Source organism: Diceros bicornis, chromosome X (genome assembly GCF_020826845.1).
Source record: "Diceros bicornis minor isolate mBicDic1 chromosome X, mDicBic1.mat.cur, whole genome shotgun sequence".
Taxonomy (NCBI): Eukaryota; Metazoa; Chordata; class Mammalia; order Perissodactyla; family Rhinocerotidae; genus Diceros; species Diceros bicornis.
The window spans coordinates 33,366,247-33,387,131 of NC_080781.1; the positions used below are offsets into that span (position 1 = coordinate 33,366,247).

The window sequence follows — 20,885 nt, forward strand, 5'->3', positions numbered from 1 at the left end:
TTTTGACTTTTTAATTGAGATGGTGCCAATTCCTCATAATTTTGTTTCCTATTTCAGTTCTCTTTTTCTCTTTCTTTTATTGTAGGCTTTGCACTTCTGGGAGGACACCCTTGTTTTCTTACCACAGAAGATATTCATTTGGGTGTGAACGAAAGTCTCACAGACACAGCCCGGTTTGTAAATCTTCTTCTTTCTAAAGCTTATTTCAGATTTGATGGATAAATTTCAAAAAGAAGATATGCATCTCTTTAAATAATGTTTTTTTTTTCTCTCAGTGTCCTTTGTAGTGTTCTCTGTTTTCCTTCTTTCCCTCTTTATCTGATGTTCTGAATGCCTCTCCCACATCCTCTGGTCACTTTCCAGGGGTTAAGATAATTTTTTGCTCATCAAATTGAAGAGCTTTCTATTTATAAACTTTCAAACTTAGGAAAACTTAGAAATCATCAAGCATGATGATTTTACAGTTGAAGAAATGGAGGTCCAGAGAAATTGACATGTTCAATGACTCATAACTAGTTAACATCGGAGCAGGCAATAATAGCAATAGCTAACATTTATTGAGCATTTATTATCTGTCAGCCGTGGTTCTAACTCACTTAATCCTTATAACAACCCAAACAGATTGGCATAAAGAGGTAAAACAACTTAATTAGGGACATACTAGCTACTATAACAGAAAACTTCAAAATGTTAATGCCTTAACATAGTGCAGATGTTCCTGATTGGTAAAAGGGAAGGACTGATTATTTATGTGGCCATTCAGGGACTCTGGATGAGAGTGGCTCTGCCATCTTTAATATGTGGCCTCTGAGGTCACTCTGGGTGTCAACATCCAGCCAGGAGCTAGGGAAAGAGAGCATGGAGAAGGGACACTTCCTTCAAAACCACCTTAGCAGAGAAGTACCACAATCACTTCCAATCACATTCCATTGGCAAGTACTAGTAGCTCAACTCTACCTAGATGAAAGTAGAGATGGGAAAATGCTCTTAACCACTGTACCATAGTAAAAGACTGAAACATAGGCTCCGTGACTCCCCGTGCAACGCTCTCAACATTGTATCATGTCTGGTTGAGAAATCCAGAGCAAATATCTTTGTTAAATAGTTTGCCCTTGATATCAAAGACTAATGATTTTTTTCTGAAAATGATGCACCATAAAGTAACTCCTTGCATACATTGTCTGCTTTTTATGGCAGCTACCCTATTATATACTAAAGAATCCAACTTATTTGAATTGCTGAAGAGATTTCAAATAACTCATTTTTAAACCCTTAGTTACATTATTTCAGATGGGACAATGTTAGTACTAAGAAGAATTGTTGTATTCATCATCTGGATGCAAGGGACAGAAAGAATAAACAAACATAAATGAGTTTTCTTTCCAAATATCTTGCCACTGACTGGGATTATATTTACCTAATAATCCTGCTTTCACAAAAGTGAAATATACTTTATTCAAGAGCAAATATTACAGTCTGGTTAAGGGATGAAGCCAGGGGTACAGCCAGGAGAGAAATTCCAGTGGGGATCCTCCATATAAGACTAAGTGAATGATGGGGAATGAGTTGTGTGTGAACTAGTGGTTGGAAAACGGTACAGTTGGAGGAATAGCTGAGCATTCAATAAAGAGTTAAGGAGTGCAGATTGGCACCCAGAAAGAGGTCAGGGCCCAGAAATCAGTGGAGTGGGTGGGACCCCAAAAGCAAGAGACAAATAGCCAAGCATGGACTGAAAGCTGAGGATGAGTATAAACATGTTCTTTTCTGTGCTTGCTCTCCACACAACAATTCCCACTGTAAGTTCTTAGAGGAGGTCTACACAGATCCTGAGAAAAACAATCTGCTCACAAGTTCTAACATGATTGGGACCTTTTAGTCCATATAATTAGTTCCACTGCTACATGAATACATGGATACATAAAATCAGATCTATAGAATTATTTCTGATCATTCATTCTTATCCAAAAGACTCTACATGAAAATAATAGCTCCTCCTTAAAATGTGTATGCAATGGACTTTTTGTACTATTACCGCTAAATCTTTGTAAAAATCTTACAAAGTAAGTATTATTGGCCCAATTTTATAGACAATGAAACCATGACTCAGAGAAGTAATGGAGCTCAGCAGCTAAGTTAGGATTTAAATCACGCTGTTTTTTTTTAAGACCATGCTGTTGACTACTCCTACTGCCTCTTCTATACAGCCCATTAGAGAGAGAGTGAAATGAGTTGTGGAAAGCATTTGCTCATGTGTTACAAGGTCCCCAAGACCACCCCCATGTTTGATGACTCACCAGGAGGATTCACAGGACTCAACATATAGTCATACTCATGGCTATGATTTATTACAGTGAAAGTAACCAATCAACACAAATCAACAAAGGGAAAAGGCGAATGTGGTGAAGTCTAAGGGAAACCAGGTGCAAGCTTCCAAGAGTCTTCTCCCAGTGGAGTCACTCAGGACACACATAGTCCCCTTGGTAACAAGTTGTGACAACATGCGTGAAATGTTGCCATTCAGGGAAGCTCCTTAGACACTCAGTGCCCGGTGCTTATATTGGGAGATAGTCACACAGCATCCTCTGTCTGATATGTACCCAAATTCCAGACTCCCAGAAGGAAAGCTGGTGTTCATTTTAAACCATATTGTTTTTAAAAACATTTTAGACTCAGTGAGCCACTCTTATCAGTCCTGGGAAGGGCAGAAACTCTCCCCAAATAGATGTTCCCAGATGCCATCCAAGGGCCAAACTTACAAGCAGAACTTTCAAAGTCAGGCCTGCTATGTTAACTCTTTTCTGTATAGCTTGCAAGTCATAAGACTTGAGATCCAGTTCAGGCTTTGCCACTTACTTACTCTGTGACCTCCGTAGGTGAAATTCTCTGAATCTTAGTTTCCTTTTCTCTACAATGAGGGAGTTCTGATCCTTAAGGTCCACTTTATACTCTCAAATGCATGCAAATGTATTAGATATAAAGTCATAGTCCTTAAACAGAAGTGTGTCCCAATGTAAACTATGTCTAACAGATGCAGAGTAATTTGGAGCAGGGTAGAAATAGGAGGTAGAGAAGTTAATTTCAAGAGCTCTAAAACTAGTAAAAGAATTATGTTGTGGAACTTGTTAAAATGCAGAATTCTGGGCCCCACATTCAGAACTTCTAATTCTGCAGGTTAGGGTTCAGACGGTGTCTGGGAATCTATATTTTAACAAGATCCCCAAATGATTTTGCTGCAAATGTGGCTGGACCACACTTTGAGAGACCCTGAATTGGGAAGTTGTGTAGTACTCCTGGGCTGTTGTGCTATCAATCTAGGCTAGCACGGTAGTGAAGGAAATGGTAAAGGGACAGCTAATAAAATATTTATATGGTTTCCCACTAACTGATTGTGAAGGGTAATTGATAGTGGAGGCAAAATGATTTCAGATTTGTTATTCTTAAAATATACATGTATATATTAGCACAAGCAGGAAAATGAAAGGAGTTTCTGCTTTGGGGAGAAAATGGTAGATTAGGTATTGAACATATTGCATTAAAGGTTGAATCTCCAAGTACCGATGTCCACAAGGCATTGGAGATAAAGACCTTGAGTGAAGTTGAGAGCTGGACAAATAGGAGCATAAACTCAGTGGTAGAAAATGAGCTCTAGGGTGTCATTGTGGGAGAATTGCAGAAGGATAAACCTTGAGGACAGGTGCAGTTAGGGAGGGGCAGGAAGAAATCGTCAGGGTACAAGGAAAATAAGGATAATGCTATATCAGAAGAGGCTGGAATGGGAGATGGGGGATACCAGACAGGGGGATAGAGTAGCTACTGTGGAAATCTGACTTTCTTTTGTGCACCCCATTACTGCTTAATCTGCCAAAATATCTGACAAACAAGATATGGCTGAGATTCAGAAATTCAATAAATCTAAATTGAAGAAGACAAGAGAAATCCACTGCCTTTCACAGAAGCAATTGGACAGGAGAAGCAAGGAAGTGAATCTTAATGACATCTACCCTGCTGATAGGCACCACACAATCCAGAGCAATTGCCTCCTTGCTTTTTGTAGAATTAAACTTTGTAAGATGCAAAGAGATGGGATGATGTTTAAATGACAGTGCTGGCCCTTTCAAATCAAGAGAATAGTGCACATCTGACACTGATTGACGGTGTTGATTCTCCATCTGCCTGTCTGGCTGCTTTGGGGGCCTGGTGGAATAAAAATGTGACTGCACATTGGTGGAAGAAGAACCTGAGGGGAAATACAGTGAATGTGGCAACAGAAAAAAAGTCAAAATTAGACCAGTCTCTTGAAAGCTGTTAAATGCAATTTCTAAAGTGTCACTTATTTATTCAAATGATTTAATTATTCATTTATTCTAAAATATTTATTGAAAGCCTAGTTTTTCTTCCAGGAATTGTTTTAGCACTGAGAACAAAATGCTGATCAAATCAAACAAAATTCTTGTTCAAGTGGAAATTATATTCTGGAGGGAGGAGGCTTTCACCAAACAAATAAATAAAGCATAAACAGAATAGCAGGTTGAAATAAGTGCTGTGGTGAAGCTAAAGCACGGTGATCTGTGGGTGGGCTGGAGGCTGCCTTAGATTGGTGGTCAGGGAAGGGCTCTCTGAGGAGGTGACAGTTAAGAACTCATTGAAAAGACAGAGCCAGGTATGCAAAGCTGTGGGAAGAGCATCGCATACAGAAAAAACTGCTGGATAAAAGCTTAAGGCAAGAAAAAGCTTGATGTATTCAGAAACAGAAGGAAAGCCAGCAATGTTTTAAAATATGCAAATAAGCATATTTTAAGTCAGAAATTTTTTTTTAAAAGTACCGGGCCAGCCCTGGTTGCCTAGTGGTTAAGTTCAGCATGCTCCACTTCGGTGGCCTGGGTTTGGTTCCTGGGCATGGACCTACACCACTGTTTGCAGCCATGCTGTGCTGGTGGCCCACATACTAAAAACAATAGAGGAAGGTTGGCCTGGATGTTAGCTCAGGGAAAATCTTCCTCAGCAAACAAAAAACAAAAAACAAAGTACCCTTACAAGTTGGTCCTGTCTCAGCCACCAAAGGAAGGAAAAATATAATCAGATCAGGGAGTATAAAACCTAAATACACATTCAAAATAAAATGTATTGCTCTTTTCCTTCTTGATTACAATAATAAAACCTGTTCACTCTTCAAAATATTTGGGTGAATTCTCCTTAGCTAAGTATGAGTTGAGTGTTGTGTAGTCAGAGGGTGCTAGTGGGGAGTGAAGGGGAGCACTGAGATGGAGCTGTCAGCTGATATTGTTGAGGAGCTGGTGTGTCTATGGTTCCTGAGATCACCCCCAGGTTTGACGATGATTTGTTAGAACTCACAGGACTCAGCATGTAATTGTATTCACGGCTAAGATTTATCACAAAAAAAAGGATACAAAGCACAATCAGCACATGGGCCCAAGTCGAGGGGAGACCAGGCACGAGCTTCCAAGTGTCCTCTCCCTATGGAGTCACACAGGACATGTTAATTCCCCCAGCAATGATTTGTGACAACACATATGAAATGTTGTCTACCAGGGAAGCCTATTAGAGACTCAGTGCCCAGAGTTTTTATTGGGGGCTGGTCACTTATGTACCCTCTGCCTGGCACATTCCCAAATTCCAGACTCCCAGAAGAAATGTAGGTGTTCAGCATAATCCATAGTGCTTATACAAACAGTTTAGGCACAGTGAGCCACCCTTATTAGTTCTACGAATGGTGGAAACTCTCCCAAAGTCTAAGTTCCCAGACGCCAGCCAAGGGCCAAGGGCTTGTAAGCAGGCCTTTAGAAGACAGCCATCTCAAGACTGCTATGTTAACTCTTTTCTGCACAACTGGGCTCTCATCTCTCTTCTGAATTTTGTGAAATGTCCTTTACCTACATATACTCTAACTGGTAAAGGAGTGTATCCTGTACTCATGGGAGGATTTGAGTTGTTTCCTCAGTTCAGTGTCAATCCCTATAGGGCCAGGCTCCCATCAGATAGAATCAACCATTACTCACATCCTTCTTTTGAGAAGTCCCTCTTAGCAACTCTTTTCTACCCCCTACCATATCAGAAAACACAAAACATATACATATATATTCAGTTAAATTTGCTTCAGATTTGAGGGTGTTTTCTCTGTCAATTCTCTGGTGCTCTACTGTGGTTTAGAGTTGGATGTTCTATTTTTTTCTTTGCTCTGGGCTTGTCCTTTTAGTTGTAACACCAGAAGTGACACCTTAGCATGACTTAGATCACTGATTCTTTGGAAGTTTAAAATTGGATGGAACTTAGCAACAGCAGTGGGACATTATCACTCCAGCTTCAAGGCTTTCTGTTTCTTCCATAATGACAGCTGTTCATGCCTAATGCCCTGAGTCCACTATTGAAAGGTGCATAATAGCTTCACAGTCATTTTCACTTTAATGCAGTACTTAGTAATGTAGCTTCAGGAACCATGTGTATGAAAGGTTCCATATAAAACCAAGTAATGTAACGTTGTTCTACTCTAATTACTTTCCCTACAGATGTAATTTACTTATGGTAGTGATTGCTAAAATGTGTCCTGCCAATATAAAACTAGTAGAAAGGAAAATCAGCACAAACTACTGTATTCATTTCCTAAGGCTGCCATATAAATTACCACAAACTTGGTGGCTTAAAACAACAGAAATTTATTCTCTCACTGTTCTGGAGGCTAGAACTCCAAAATCAATGTGTCATCAAGGCCACGGTCCCTCTGAAGGCTCTAAGGAAGAATCCTTCCTTGTCTCTTCCTAGTTTCTTGTGGCTCTCAGAAATCCTTGGCATTCCTTGGCTCGTAGATGCATCATTCCAAACTTTGCCTCCGTCTTCACCTGGGCTTCTTCTCTGTACGTCTCTGTATATCCTCTCATCTTCTTATGAGGACATTAATCATTGGATTTAGGGCCCATCCTACTCCAGTATGACCTCATCTTAACTAACTACATCTGCAAAGACCTTTCTTCTAAACAAGGTCACGTTCTGAGTTTTCAGGTAGACATGAATTTGGGGGACACCATTCAAACCACTACACAACCACACATCCACATGTTCCTGCAACAACATGGAAGGGTTTCAAATCATTGTCATTCTGATAGCTCAAATAACGGAAGTTACAGAGGGATTTGTGGACGAACCACGGTCCTCAAGAGGAGTGAGGCATTGTCACATTGAAAGGAATGATTTGAAAAGCTAAAAAAACTGTTATTAAGGTATTTATACCAATGATATTAACACCAAAAAAGGTAATCTTTCTTAGGTTTCTTAGTAAAATGTTTTAAAATACTGGCACCTAATGGGAAATATATACCTAATTAGGTACTAATAAATTGGTATCTAATAGGAAATATGATATCTCCATGAATCTTTACAGAGGTCACCAAGAAGCTGGTAGGCATGGCAGTTGTAAGTCCTTGTGTAAATGGTAAAAAAAGCCAGTCCTTCAAAGCACAAGCTATAATATATTCATAGTTTAGAGGCAGTTTGCCATAGTGTAAAGAGCAGGGGCATCAAAGCAGGCTTGGGATTCAGTACAAGTCACAGTTTATACCACATTGGCCCTGTGGTTTGGACCAGTTGCTTCTGAGTCCTAGGTTCCTCAGCTGAAAATTGGAGAGATGAATACTTTTCTCAATGAATATATGAGGATAAAGGACGTAATGCTTGTAAAGGACAGGCACACAGAAGAAATTCAAGCAATGTTGATTGAATCAAGTTACGGCCTAATTCAATTTCAGGACAAGCTCTGACTCAATTCTGGCCATCTCTGTGGTCTCCTAGTCAGCTTACACTGACCTAACACTGAAATTCCTACAGCACATTTTGGAGAGGCCATTTTGAATGCCATCATGCCCTATCCATTTATCTCTGGAGTCCTCAAAACTAGGAACTAACATCTCAGTCAAAATAATCTGACCAGTATAGAAGCCTTCGTGAACAAATTGCACATGGCAATTTCATTCAACATCTCTGGGCTTCTTCCAACACCAGCCCATTTGAGAGGAGCCCATCGAGGTTTGTTGAAGGTATTATCTTGTTTCCTCATCATTCTGATATTGATATAACTAAAACTGTAACCTGGGCAGAAATACCAGAGCACTGGAATATTCCTCCTGGAGGGAGACTCAGTCAGCAAGTTATTCCTTGACCAATTTATACTGGGGATAAAGTCTATGTCTCCTCTAGGGCCTTGGCTGGCTTTGATAAAAAAATAAAAAGAAGAAACATCCATTTTTTAATGATTACAGGGTTCTCTATGGTGTCATTATGTACAGCCAAAAATTCTTGCCACTTTTTGCCAGTCAGCTATTCAACTGATAGGAGATATCATTGATAACAAACTGGAATTTAGAGAACACACAGTCTGATTCAAGGCAGGATGAAGAGAAAAAGGAAAAATGCACGGCAGGACCCTATGAGAATACAATTTGTTTGCCTTTGACTTTTGCAACACATTTACTATATTCCAATAGTTTAGGAACAAGTCGACTCCTTCTAAGAGCATCAGCATTGCTGTGATTTTCCATCTCATGGATATCCATGTTTGCTCTTAACATCTGGCCCAATACACTATTGGTGCCTTTTTTTTTTTTTTTTTTTAAGTATCTGTTCACCCAACTACACAGACTCTGCATCAGGACTTCCTGGGGCCATGGGGGACTTTGCTTACGGTACTTTTTGTTTTGTTTTGGCCTTCTGGGTGTTTTAGTTAATTCGTAAACAAATTTTGATCTTATACCAAAGGAAAAAAATATCAAAGAATAATAGAAACTTGAGGTTGGAAGAGTCTTTATGGGTTATTTAGATCAACCATCCTTTTCACGCCTCCTCCACAGCATTCCTTCAAAATCATCCTTGAGCCTGTGTGCAAGTGTCCAGTATCAGGGCACTCTTTACATACTGAGCTATCTTGTTCCATTTTTATACAGCCTGACTATTTTGACGAGAGTTTATACAAACTGACTGAAAGTTCTCTTTTAAATTGAGTTGAGGGCTGGCCCCGTGGCTTAGCGGTTAAGTGCGCACGCTCCGCAGCTGGCGGCCCGGGTTCGGATCCCGGGCGCGTACCGACGCACCGCTTCTCCGGCCATGCTGAGGCCGCGTCCCACATGCAGCGACTGGAAGGATGTGCAACTACGGCATACAACCGTCTACTGGGGCTTTGGGGAAAAAGAAATAAATAAATAAAATTATTAAATTGAGTTGAAATTGGTCTTGCTATGACTCTTCTCAATGTTCTGTTTTTCAGGATCTTTATAAACTCATGCATTTTAATATATTTGAAGGTTTCAATTCACTGAAGTCATTATTCTTATTGATGCTCAAATTGTCCCCTATTTGGCCAATGTGATCTGTCTTCAAGTTGGCTACTGGGTCATTTTGACATAACTCTATTAGTCTTTGATAACTCCTTTGCTTTTTGATATGGCAAGATGTTCCAGACTCATCTCGCACACTTCTTTACCAAGGCCAAGAATTAGCCATTACTCTAAAAAGCCCTAGTTCATTTTCAATTACTTTCAAAATCACGTTTGAGAGAAATTTCCTTTTTCGAATGATACGGCTTTTTCTGGTTATTACAGTAATACTCCTTTTGGTAGAAAATGCTAGAAAATACTAAAAGAGATTTAAAAAATATAGATAGAACCACCAATACTGCTGTCATCCAGAAATAATCAATGTTAACATTTTATCTCCTGAACCACCTTTCCATTTAAAGTCCTATGCCATACTTTTCCTTTTTCTAAACAGTAGGAAAAGATATGACAGGCAAAAATAGACCATGTTTTAAACATTTAGGCAAAATCAAGTTGAATAAATATTTTAACTTGTTAATTATTTTTAAAATACTAATATTGGCTATTAAATATTCAGAAGAAACTGATACGTGTGAGAAATTTTAAATTTAGGTAATTTGAATTTTGCAAAAGCTGTTTTGCTACCATTGTTGACAGATGCCCAAGTCTGCAAAGCTGCAGGAATCCACTGGAGCCAAACAGAACTCTATATATTCAAGGGAAATGAAAAGAGACCAAAATGAAAAGTCATTACAGAGCCAGAGAGTATTTTTAACTTGTCAACCTTTCATTTGTAGGACATATAACAAAGCTCTTACAATGTTTAAAGCTGGGGTTTTAAATTGATGGAGAACTATATAAAGCCCAGATTACTGTTAATGGGCCTGTAAGTCCAGCTCTAGTTACCAGTTTGCCAGTGAAAAGGTTTTTTTTTAAAGATTTTTAGTAGCCTGGAAGAAGAAAAATAAGAATGGTGATTTCTCTAAGATTTATAGCAACTTGAAACATAAAGTAGAAAGCAACATCATCGACAAAATAATATGAACTAATTGTCCATTTAAAGGTTTTGAATATATTTGTTTCCCCAAGTGATTTCAGTGTGAAAACAACCTGGGAGCTGGGAGCTGCTCTTCTTCCCCCATATCATTGATTCCACTTCTCCTTCGGCTTCTGTGGCTGAAGGATTGAAGTGGCATTTCTATCAAGCTTTGTTGTGTTCCCTTTAGCTCATAGATGCTTTAATGTCCAAGGGGCTTTCTGTGCCTATAGGAATATTTCCTACTCTTTGTACTTTGTTTACAGTCCAATATATTAATCTTATGAATTTATCAAACATTTAGCACATCGTTAAAGATAAAATAGCAAACATCCCTCAGTGGTTCTCAAAGTGTGATCCCCAAACCAGCAGCATAAACAGTACCTGGGAACTTGTTAGAAATGCATATTCTTTTGGGCCCCAACCCAGACCTACTGAATCAGAAACACAGCTGGCTGCATTCTAACAAGCCCTCCTGGTGATTCTGATGCATGTTCAAATTTCAGAACGATTGCTTTAAATATTCACATACTACTTATATAGCCAATAAGTCAAATACATATTAAATGATCAAAACAAGTCTCCTCAACTGCTTAAACATTGATTGCAAACTTAATCAAATGCTTTCAAACATTTAACTTAATCACAAGCCTAGCATTAGCATTTCAGATTTCCTTGAATGCTCTAAACATTTTAAGATGGAAAAGATACACATAAAATAGCACATTGATTACAGAGTCGATTAATATTTTAACAACAAAACTGGGTACAATGCTATTCATATCATAGATTTAATTTTGTTTTACATTCTTGTTCCTAGTTTTATTCTTATCCTTACATGGTCCTGGTATTTAAACTTCTATACATTGCTGGGTTGTCAGGAATTCAATAAGAGACCATTTTTACACCTTTTCAGTGTTTATGTAGTAATTCTACCAGACTGGAAAGAAAAAAAAATGTCATCTCAGGAGGCTAGGAATTCAGGTTAAGTGGATTGCTGACCATTTAATTTTGGTTGGGTTGTGGGAACTGGTTGCTAAATTCAAGATGAATTAACTCAAGCTGCTGGCCACTAGGCTGAATATAATTTTATCACATAATTTCACTTTTTATCACGGGATCTATATTGGTTTCCTATTGCTGCTTTAACAAATTACCACAAATTTAGCGACTTAAAACAACACAAATTCATTATCTTATACTTCTGGACGTCAGAGGTCTCAAAATGAGTCCACAGGGCTGTGTTCCTTCTGGAGTCTCCAGGGGAGAATCCAATCCCTCGCCCTTTTCAGCTTCCAGAGGCTGCCTACATCCTTTGGCTCATGGTTCCCTTCCTCCTTCTTCAAAGCCAGCTGCATAGCTATTTTGGGCCCACTCCAGGATAATCCCTATTTCAAGATCCTTAATTTAATCATATCTGCAAAATTCCTCTTGCCATGTAAGGTAACACATTCATAGCTTCTGAATATTAGGACATGGAAATCTTTGGGGGGGCATTATTCTCTCTACCATAGGATTTTTATTTCTGTTTTTCATATAAATTCTGATTTTTTAAAGAAATTAAAAGATGAGATATTCTTTAAGTTTTATTTGGTTTTAATCTCTGGCACTACATGACCCATCGTAATATTTTCATGATATATTAACCTGGCCTGGTTTCAATGTTTTAAAATACATGCCTTTCTTATTCGCATTTTTTAATAATTAGTTGGGTCATCAAGAGGTTTCATTCCCAGGGAGACAGGAAAGTGAGTCTGAAAATTTAGATTTCTTCTTCAGGACAGGTAACTAAGTTATTATTTTGGAATAAATGGTTGTATTGTCTTTCTAATTTGAAATTGTATATGGCAACTGGTGCTAGTTAACTGCTAGACTCCTCTTCTACTTCACTTTATATAAGACCACAAATGCTGATGAGGCCTGTCCATTTATATTATAGTTTCTACTACTTCTAGGATTATTTGGCTTATAAGTTATGTTCATTCTTTGTGGTTTACACACATGAAAAATGGTACATACCTATACTTTATGAACAGAAATATACTTAACAAAAACCCACAGAATACCTATCTGTATCTATACAGTTATATATAAACACTTTCCTACTTATTTAAGTAAATAAATTTAAATGTACCTGGTAATAGTCACTCTTCTTTGATATTACAATTATATTTTTGTACCTTTTCTTTATATTAACTCTTTCCTTATGAGCATCATGGCCTTTTACAAGCAAAACTTGTTTTATTTGATGATTTTTATTACTATAAATGATCACAACTTGACAAATGGGAGCTCCTTTAAGTTGGTTCTTTTTCCTTTTAGCACTGCCCCTGACATTTTTTTTTTTTTTGATGAGGAAGATTGGCCATGAACTAACATCCATTAACAATCTTCCCCTTTTTTGCTGAAGAAGATTGGCCTTGAGCTAACATCTGTGCCCATCTTCCTCTATTTTGTATATGGGATGCTGCCACAGATGGCTTGATGAGTAGCGTGTAGGTCCACGTCTGGGATGTGAACCAGCGAACCCTGGGTTGCTGAAGCACACAAACTTAACCACCACGCCACCGGGCAAGCCCCAACCCCCTGCCATTTTTAAAATCACTTTTGCTTCCTGGCAACAGCAGGGTGTTAACAGACCTACACTGATTTTATCCTGCCCAAGGACATGAAATTGACTATCCTCTAATAGTTGCCAGTTTCTTTTTTGTATAGAATAACATTAAGATCAAGATCAAACCTAGGGATACTTACAAGTATTGAGGGGTTGGGGGAGATTATAGCTAGTGCTACTGCCATGCGACTGCTCTTGGTAGTGACTGAGCTGAAAGGAAAATGCTTCCTTTATAGGTGTATAAGAGCTCTTTTTTTCCAGTATAACATATCATGTTGTTATCCCTTACTTTTCTTAGAATATGGGATTCCAGCTGCCACTAAGACTTTCCTCCTCGACATTGATCATTGTTTCATCCAGCAGCAGAGTATCTCACTCCCCTCCCACCTCTTCTCTCCCTCTATTTTCTAGGACAATGGTTCTCAGCCTTGTCTTCATATTGGAATGACTTGAGGAGCTTTAAAAATATTGATGTGAACCCCCCTCCATAGCTTCTAATTTAACCTTCCAAAGGGCAGAATATGGCATCAGGATTTTTTACAGCTACACAGTGATATTAATGTGCAGCCAAGGTTGAGAATTTCTTTTCTAGGAGGTTTTGGGCAACCTCAATAAAGCAGACCAGGCACTCTCCCATGAGGTTATACCACAGAGGTTCCAGGGATACCAGCTCCACACTATAAACAGGGCAAGTAAATGCACGCTTGCCTTTTGACTGCTTTGCTTCAAGAGCTCTTGGGATTGTTCAAGGGAGGGAACCACAACAAGTGCCCTTTTTCAATCTTTCTGAAAAGCTCATGTGTATAGGGCATTCACTTCTCCATTTGCTCCCCTAGTGTTTCCCTCTTTCAGCTTTATCTTTCTTTATTCTTTCCTAACTTTGCTCTAATTATTTCAAGGTTTTCAAAGGCCTTGGTTTCCTCATCTATGAGGTTAAGATTACGTTTATATGTGATACACACTAAATCTAGCAAAACTCAACAACATGTTGTAAAGTTCATGAAAACCGTAAGAAGTTGGCAGTGCATGGTCCTAGCTCCCTAAAATTACTTGAAAGGCTACAATAGAAGTCAGATCTGTTTTTCTATGAGATTGCAGAAGGCCAACTGCAATGGTTAATCCATATTTTTTATCCTATCTGTACACACTTTAGGAAGTGATACATATTTAAAGAAGTCCTTTGGGGTCAAACCCCTCTACCTCTCTCTCATAGGATTCTTGGTATCATAAAATCAACCAATTCTCCTGAAATAGGGAATTGATAATTGATTATAATTATAGACCTTATTGGGATATCTACCTCCATCTAAGCCAGCCCTGGTGATCTAGTGGTTAAGATTCGGCGCTCTTACTGCCATGGCCTGGTGTTGTTTCTGGGTCAGGGAACCACACCACCTGTCTGTTGGTTGTCATACTGTGGGAGCTTCCTGTTACTGTGATGCTGAAAGTGATGCCATCGGGATTTGAAATAGCAGCGGGGTCACACATAGTGGACAGCTTTCAGACAGACTAGGAAGAAAGAACTGGCCACCCGCTTCCAAAAAAACTGACCATGAAAACCCTATGAATAGCAGCAGAGCATTGTCTGAAACAGTGCCAGAAGATGAGAGGATGACGCAAAAAGCCTGGGCAGGGTTCCGCTCTGCTGTACGCAGGGTCGCTAGGAATAGGAATCGACTTGATAGCACTAACAGCAAAAACCTCCAAGTTACTTTCCCATGATAGAGTTAAAAGCCTGCTTTCTACAGTATGACACATCAGTATATCTGTACTGGGAAAGGAATTTGAATTAAGATCTCAAAGAAAGGGGAGAAGATTTAAAATTCTCTTGACATAAATAGCCTATGCCTTAGGACAGTGGTTCTCAAACTTTGAAAAGTTATCTGAGTTACTCGGAAAACTTGGTAAAAGTACAATGACCCAGATTCTACCCTATTTCAGGAGCTTGGGCCTCTGCAGTTTATTAGTTCTTCACTTAGTTCTGATATACACCCAAGTTTGGGAACCATTGCCTTAGGGCATCAGATAGGTCAGGGTAGCTGGTTACTCTAATGAGAGGGGCCTTAATGGAAGGGAGTGGATTATTCATTCTCAGGATTTGAGATGCCTTTTTCCTTCAATTGAACTAGAAAGCACTTCCTGCCAATGATATTGTGGACAAAGTCCTCTGTCTTTGTGGGCTGCTATTTCTTGATTTTCTTTTTTTTTTTTGGCCTGGTTAGGGTTCTAAGAAAAGAATGGATGGTACTTTCAAAAATATGGTGGCCTCCGGCCCTGTGGCTTAGCAGTTAAGTGCGTGCGCTCCGCAGCTGGCGGCCCGGGTTAGGATCCCAGGCGCGCACCGACGCACCGCTTCTCCGGCCATGCTGAGGCCGCGTCCCACATACAGCAACTAGAAGGATGTGCAACTATGACATACAACTATCTACTGGGGCTTTGGGGAAGAAAAAAAAAAGGAGGAGGATTGGCAATAGATATTAGCTCAGAGCCGGTCTTCCTCAGCAAAAGGAGGGAGATTGGCATGGATGTTAGCTCAGGGCTGATCTTCCTCACACACACACACAAATATATATATATATGGTGGCCTCAATTCCCTCTTTATTAGGAGTCTCAAACTTTAATATGCAAATAAATCACCTGGAAACCTTGTTAAAAATGCAGAATCTGAGTGAGTAAATCCAGGTGGGGTCTTTGATTCTGCAGTTCTAACAAGCTCCCAGGTGATGCTGATGCTATTGATCTGAGGATGAGGCGCTAGCTTTGGTTCTCAACCTTGACTGCACATTGGAATCTCCTGGAAAGTTTTTAAAATTACTGATCCCTAGGTCTCACCCCTAAAGATTCTATTTTTTGATGTAATTGTTAGAGATTATGGCCTAGGCATCAAGAGTTTTAAAAACTCTCCAGGTAACTTTTGGTGCAGCAAAATTTGAAAACCCCTAGGGGCCGGCTCAGTGGCATAGTGGTTAAGTTCGCGCACTCTGCTTCGGTGGCCCAGGGTTTGCAGGTTCAGATCCCGGGGGCAGACACACATACTGCTTATCAAGCCATGCTGTGGTGGCATCCCACATACAAAATAGAGGAAGATGGGCACAGATGTTAGCTCAGGGCCAGTCTTCCTCACACACACACAAAGAAATTGAAAACCCCTGTCTTAGTCAACCATCAAACATCACCTGTTTTGTAAGAGAAACTCTAGTGTGGCTCTCTTATTCACCTCTTTCATGCTACAATATATACAATGTGATAAGATAGTTCAGAGCACTGGTTTCTAAATCTTGACTTCTCCACTGATGCCCTGCCATGAGAACTTTTCATCAGAAGTGGTAAAATAAGGAAAATAAAGACAATATAGTGAATTTCATAAAGTTAAATTAATTCAGTTTTAAGGATCATTCTTTGAGATTAGGTCATTCACATCTTTTTTGGTGTTAAAATGTCCTTTCTTTTATTAAATAAAGATATTAACATATTATATGTATTTATTTGCTTATTTCTCATGCCCTTAATTTGCTAAACAGAAAGTTGGGAATCTTACGTTGATCTCCATATGTTTTTTGGAAATTTTGCTGATCCACGAAATCTGAGAACTATGAGTATGAGAAATCTATGAAAATTTGAAAAAAATCTGAGTCTAGAAAATACTGTTACAGAAATATGGTTTTCAATCTTTGATCCTCTAGTCCCTGGGGTCAAGGAGTTTTTTTAGTGGTCCTTGAATTTTATAAACACCAACAGTTTTCTATAGACTGAGTGAATAATATGTCTCAGACATACAAGAGGGACTCATTTTCCAAATATATATGATGATTAAAATACAAATTTATGAAGATCTTACTGAATACATACTAGCTTTAGTTTTTATGCATTCTCTTTTGACATGGTAGTAATATCTACTACTTTATCTCTTACTATGAACAAGGCATCATGCCATGCATTTTATATAGGTTATCTCATATAATCCTCACAATAACCCAATGGGATAGATATTGTTATTACTGTTTTACAGATAAAGAAACTAAGTCATAGAGAAATTAAATAACATGTCCAAGGTCACACAACTAGTAAGTTATAGATCCAGAATTAGAAGTCAAGACTAACTGGATACCTTGTAATCATGACTATATATTTAATATAACTACTATTATGAGAGGCTTTCCAAACTTTTTTGCCATTAAAAAGAGCTCCTTAAAACTGAAATGGTTAGAAGCCTCTGTTGTGGGGGTTTCCCTTTAAATTATAAGAAGAAACCAAGATTTAAACAAAAGGCCATCCTTGCTATTTTTGTAAAGCTGAAGCTTTAGCTGATGGGCCACTATCACTCTGACACATGGAGAGAACTTAAAATCTGGATCCTAGGCTCTCCTTCCAGATTTTTAGCATCTGCGAATTTGAGGCAATGTGTTATAATGGTAAGAACATGGGCTTTTGAGTTAAACTGACTTTGAATTGAATATAAGCTCCTCCAACTTAATTAGCTGTGTGATCTGGAGCAAGTTACTTAACCTCTCTGTGTCGTAGGTCCTTCAGCTATAAAATGCAAATAATACTCTCCGTCCTTCTGTGTGTCATTTGAATTCGTGGCCATGATTTGATTTGTCTTGTTTTCTTGGTGGATTTTTTATGTTGTATGGTGTTGAGCACTTCCTGTCTTTTTCAGAGATGCTGATAGCTATGCAGAGTGCAGGGACAAAGGCCAAATGCCTTCTCAGGCTCAGCCCCTGAAAGAGCTCATTGCTGGCTGAGTCACTTCAAGTTCACTGAGAAGCAGACTCCAAGATGGAATTAGACACGCAAGAGATGTATTGGGGGAAACAACTGTGAAGGATTAAGGAGAGAGGAAGCAAGAGTAGGCAGGAAGAGCCTTCAGACCACAATGCAGGTCTGACCCCAGTGAAAGGAGAGGAGGAAGGAAAGATTAGGGTAGAAAGAAACTCAGACTGCAGCAGAGCTCTAAGCAAGTCTCAGCCAGGCTGATGGGGATCCCCAGAGCAAAGACCACCCATCAGAGAAGTCCCACTTCAGGCAGAATGGCCCAGCTGTGGAACCCCCCAACACATTCAGTCATTGATGGGAGCAGCCTGGGGAGAGTGTGGCCTCAGTGGGAACAATGCAGCTGATCCCAAACGTATAGCAGCTGGGGTCTGTCAGCTAATAGCACTCCTCCCAGAAGGTTCTCTCTTGGAAGGCAATCTGTGCATGCACCTCCATGGCTGCCACACTGGTACTTTCAACTCTATAGTGAAAATGTATATTTTGTATATTTGTCTGTGGGAAGATGCAAAGGAAAATTAGCCACATGCCAGGTCATTAATGTTTCTCTGTATATCTTGTTTTTGGTCTTGTCCATTTTAACTTTACCAACTGCCACTTAATTATAATTCATCAGCATGACTGCTAGGCCCACAATTGATGCCTTATCTCTATAAAAAATAGTAAAATCAGTGGTCACTGGATAAGACAGCAGTAGAACAATATCCGGCTTCTGTAATGACTACATTTTTAATATTAGCTTTTAAATTTGTCATGTTGATAGGTAGTTCTAACTTAGTAAAAATTTTAGTTTATTAGCATTTCTTATTACTGTTTAAGATCTTGTATTAAAGAAGGAATTATTAAGCATAATTAACTTAGATTATCTTTTCTTGGTTGGCTGCAGTGTGTTGTCTAGCATGACAGATGCAGTGTTGGCTCGAGTGTATAAACAATCAGATCTGGACATCTTGGCTAAAGAAGCATCCATCCCAATCATCAACGGGCTATCAGATTTGTACCATCCAATCCAGATCCTGGCTGATTACCTCACGCTCCAGGTTGGCTTATTTCTTTGCCTTACACAAGAGCAAAATCAATAAATACTTCCTGAGTAGCTCTAAATGGAACCATTCAAATCAAGGTATTGGTGTTTTGTTTTTCAATATCATCTTGGCAAAGAATTATAGCATATATGTGCATATTAGATATTCAAGGAAGACAGGGCATTGTTAAAAACAGATTATAAGATCCTTCTGTTTTCAACTCTATTCCCAACCTCTTTTAGCCCCTCTCTCATCCCCTGTGCTTTCAATCACTTTGCTTCTTGGTGCCATATTTAACACAATGGATCAATAGGGAATGCTGGAGCATACAGAATGCAAAAGCTTTATGTAATCCTACATATATCAGGCTCTGTGGCTTGGGAGTGAAGACTGGTGGAATGTGCTCTGAATATTCAAAATGGCCAATTACCAAATCACTTTCTGAGAAACAGGCCATTTTCAATAATTTTAATAAACTGATTGTTTAAGACTGGAGTTAAGAACATGCAGAATTTGGGGCCAGGCCGGTGGCGTAGCGGTTAAGTGCATGCATGCCGCTGTGGCGGCCTGGGTTTCGGATCCCGGGCGTGTACTGATGCACTGCTTGTCAAGCCATGCTGTGGCGGTGTCCCATATAAAGTAGAGGAAGATGGGTACGGATGTTGGCCCAGGGCCAGACTTCCTCAGCAGGAAAAAAAAAAAAAGAGGAGGATTGGCGGCAGATGTTAGCTCAGGGCTGATCTTCCTCACACACACAAAAAAGAACATGCAGAATTTATAGAATTGAGGCCCAAATTTAGCCATGTCCCCCAAAATTAGGAACTTGAATAACTTTAAAAGATTCATCTTGTTTGGTTTGCCACAGCCAATGTACATGGTCTTGCTACTGGGAATCCTCACAACCATGGTTTCTGTGTCTATGGACTATTCTGGGGAGACGGGCAAACTGGATAGGTCCATATTCCTCCTCATTTGAATAAGCTACACACATATAAATGTGAGGTTAAATTCAAAATGAAACTCTTTGGTGATAAGGATAAGATTCATGCAGAGAAGATGATACAATGATGTTAGATGCCAAGTGGCTGTTTGCGGGTGTGGCTTTACATATGCACCAGATCATTTAATGCTCCCCCCGGGGCTTTATCATTACTAGATTATAAATTCATTCAGGGACAGTGAAATGTCCTATTCATCATATTGTCCCCTGCAGGACCTGGTGCAATGCCTTTATATAGGAAATATTCAAAGTAGGAGTTGAATGAATAAAGAGCAGCTTATTAAGAGCATGGAATCTAAATCAGATGGCCCTGAATTTAAATCCTGGTTTAGCTACCTAGTAGTTCTGTAATCTCCAAATTACTTAGCCTTTCTCTTTTTTAATTTTATCTTTATAAATATATAAAATATATGAAACCTATAAACACTTCAAGAAAAACAAACACCTATGTGCCCTATACACAGTTTTGTCAAACCTTACTTTAGAATTTTTTGTTTTTAAATAAAATATTACAGATAGAGTTGAAGTTCACTGTGTAACTCTCCTTGATCCCATTTCCTCCCACCCCACAAAGAAATTATTATCCTGATGTTTGAATTTATACTTCCCAGGCATGTGTTTATACTTTAACTATACATGTCTATATCCATAAACAACCAAGAGTATTAATGGGCATGTTTTTCAACTTTATATAAATGAGAACATACTCAACTACCATGCTATACTGTTCTAGGTGCATTGTATTTCACCTTTCTTAAAACCAGTGAATGTAAGCTCCATAAAGGCAGTGATTTTTTGTCTCCTTTGTTCATTGTTATATCTCCTAGGGCCAAAGAAAGTGTCTGGACAGCGATGGTGCTCAATTTGTTGAATAAATGAATGAATACAACAAAAATTCAGGCTTGAAATGTATGAAAATATGAATCTCTGTATGAGTTCATATGATGTCTTGGTTTAAGACATTAGGACATCGTGCTATTTTTTTATTGTACATTCATGCTATTGAATTGCTCTGGATAATGCAAAAAAACCCAGTAGTGCATTCCAACAAAGCATTAGAATTGAGTGAAGACTGTTTCCTTTATTTTAACCCTAATAATTGTTTCACATAAATGGACTT

General features: G+C 38.9%; 1 protein-coding gene and 1 pseudogene across 1 annotated transcript in view; both read left to right on the top strand.

Moving 5' to 3' along the window:
* Positions 1–20,885, top strand: part of OTC (ornithine transcarbamylase) — a 60,474-nt gene that overhangs the window by 23,703 nt on the left and 15,886 nt on the right. The window contains exons 4-5 of the mRNA XM_058535210.1: positions 86–173; positions 18,627–18,780. Of these exons, the coding sequence (XP_058391193.1) occupies positions 86–173; positions 18,627–18,780 (242 nt within the window). The remainder of the gene's footprint in view (positions 1–85; positions 174–18,626; positions 18,781–20,885) is intronic.
* Positions 3,870–3,991, top strand: LOC131400645 (thymosin beta-4-like; annotated as a pseudogene).